At 49.0% G+C, this 2,036-nt stretch overlaps 1 protein-coding gene across 1 annotated transcript; it reads right to left on the bottom strand.

The window, feature by feature from the left end:
- Positions 1-271: 271 nt before the first annotated feature.
- COCCADRAFT_41722 (uncharacterized protein) lies at positions 272-1,756 on the bottom strand (the record flags this gene model as incomplete). The annotated part of the gene is made up of 3 exons (XM_007719921.1): positions 272-687; positions 742-1,454; positions 1,509-1,756. 3 exons carry the CDS (start codon positions 1,754-1,756, stop codon positions 272-274), a joined length of 1,377 nt encoding a protein of 458 aa, XP_007718111.1.
- Between the last annotated feature and the right edge of the window lie 280 nt (positions 1,757-2,036).

A 2,036-nucleotide genomic window follows, 5' to 3' on the forward strand; every position in this document is an offset into this window, starting at 1 on the left:
AGGAGCTGCTGTTTTTGATAGCCTATCGAGGGCGAGGCGTTTTGGCCTTGGTGTCTTCGGGTAAGCGTAGATCGGACAACACTATATCTTTTTGCAATTTCTGTATACGTAAAAGATTCATTAGGTCCTAAAGCATCAATAGCTGCAAGCGCAGCCTCAATATTAGCCATGGTGGTGGAGATACAACGCGTCAAAGTTGAGGTGGTTATGAGGCGCGCGCGCATGAGGTGGTAGCGCGCATGAGATGGTGGGGCTAGTTAGCGTACATACCTTAGTTTGTCTTCTTTAGTGAGAATCCCTCCCAAGTGAACTTCGCTACAAGCACGAGCGCCGCGCATGCAAATAATAGGCAACTTCCAAAGATCCACAGGTCATCGTAGCCGTTGTGCTTCTGAATTGTGCCGCCAATAGGTGTACCAATCAGTATACCAATTGCACAGAAAAAGAAAGCCTGGCCCAGGCGTGTACCGATCTTGTGTTTAGCATTGCCGCTTATGTAGATGATAACCGTCGAAGGCAATGAGACAAAGGTTCCGGAAAAGAAACCGTAGAACGCCATGAGGACGATAATGCCGGCTGGGGCTGTGACAGTCAAGAATAGTACGCAGAGAATCCCGGACATGAGTATGCATGGTATCATGACGTTGAACGGGCCAATATTATCCGAAAGGAGATTTGGCAGAACACCTAAAAACATGATGTCAGCAAAATGATGGAAAGTGTTGAAGAGAGCATACTTACGGCCAAAGAGCGACGTGCTGTTCAGAATGGCGATGAGATAAAACCCCAGATTCTCATTCGTAATCTTTTCCGTTATTGCAAATATTTGAGCAAAGACTAGGGGTACATTGAGTCCCGAAAACCCCAATAAGAAGCCCAAGGTTATAAGGGAGTATGCGGGGATCAAAAACGCCTTGAAATCGAATAGAGTCCGTGTTTGAGGGGGAAGCACACGGACGCGCATGACAAGGTTGGGGACAACCAGCGTTCCTAGCATCATGAAGCCAAGCACGCGGGTAGCCCATCCAAATCCGATCTGTGGGAGGAGCTTATGCAAGACGATTGGGTAGATTACGCCTCCCAGTGACGACCCTGAAGCCGCAATGCCGATGGCAGCCCCGATCCTGGTTGAGAAATAGGTGGAAAGGATAGCGACACTCGGAACGTAAATCAGACCTGCGCCGATACCAACACAGAAGGATTGAGCTAGTAGGACTTGCCAGTACTCATGGCAAAGCGACAGCATCATGTGGCCGAAGACAATCATGAAGGATCCGACGAGCAAGAGTGCGCGGAGGTATCCAGCATCGTAGATGGGGCCGGCTAGGGTGCCTGTTACCAGCATAAGGTAGGCCTGCACAGATCCAATCCAGGCGATGGTGGATGAAGTAGAACCCCGGAGTAGAGTCGTTTCGTAATATGCCTGGTATGATCCAAATGTGTTGGTGACACCCCTGATCTGGAATTAGCAACCCGTTTTTATGGTCCAAGTGCAAGGGTTCTCATACCATGAATTGAATGTGAGGAAGAAGGCTCCAAAGACCTGCAACCAAGCCAAAGTACCGCCGTTGGGTGGCGGAGAGACGGCATTCGTGGCAGGCTGCTCTGGCTGGGCAACCTCCAGTGCCGCTCCATTCTGATCGGGTGTGGTTACACCGCTGCCAGGCGATTGCTCTTTCGCTGAAGGATCAAGGACACCCTGCGCTGTGTTTGAAGAAGAGGATGAAGAGGCGGGGGGGCAGGTTTGGTTTCTCATCAGAAGGGATTACAGGATGTGTTGATGCCATGTTTGATGTGTCGTAGAGACTATCACACTTTAGTTGAGTATTCAAGGTTCGAGATGTTGCAAGAAAAAAAAAATAAGGATCTTACTTCTTTACCCGAATCAGCACCTAGAAGAGAAGCAAAGACTGGGTAGTGTGCTATGAGTGGGAAGATTACGGCAGGGGAGCTCAATGTATAGCTAGGAAAAATTAAAGTACTGGAGATGAGATATCTAGATCTGGGATGAGATCTGCTGTAGAGTATACAGATCG

Source organism: Bipolaris zeicola, assembly GCF_000523435.1.
Source record: "Bipolaris zeicola 26-R-13 unplaced genomic scaffold scaffold_368, whole genome shotgun sequence".
Lineage (NCBI taxonomy): Eukaryota > Fungi > Ascomycota > Dothideomycetes > Pleosporales > Pleosporaceae > Bipolaris > Bipolaris zeicola.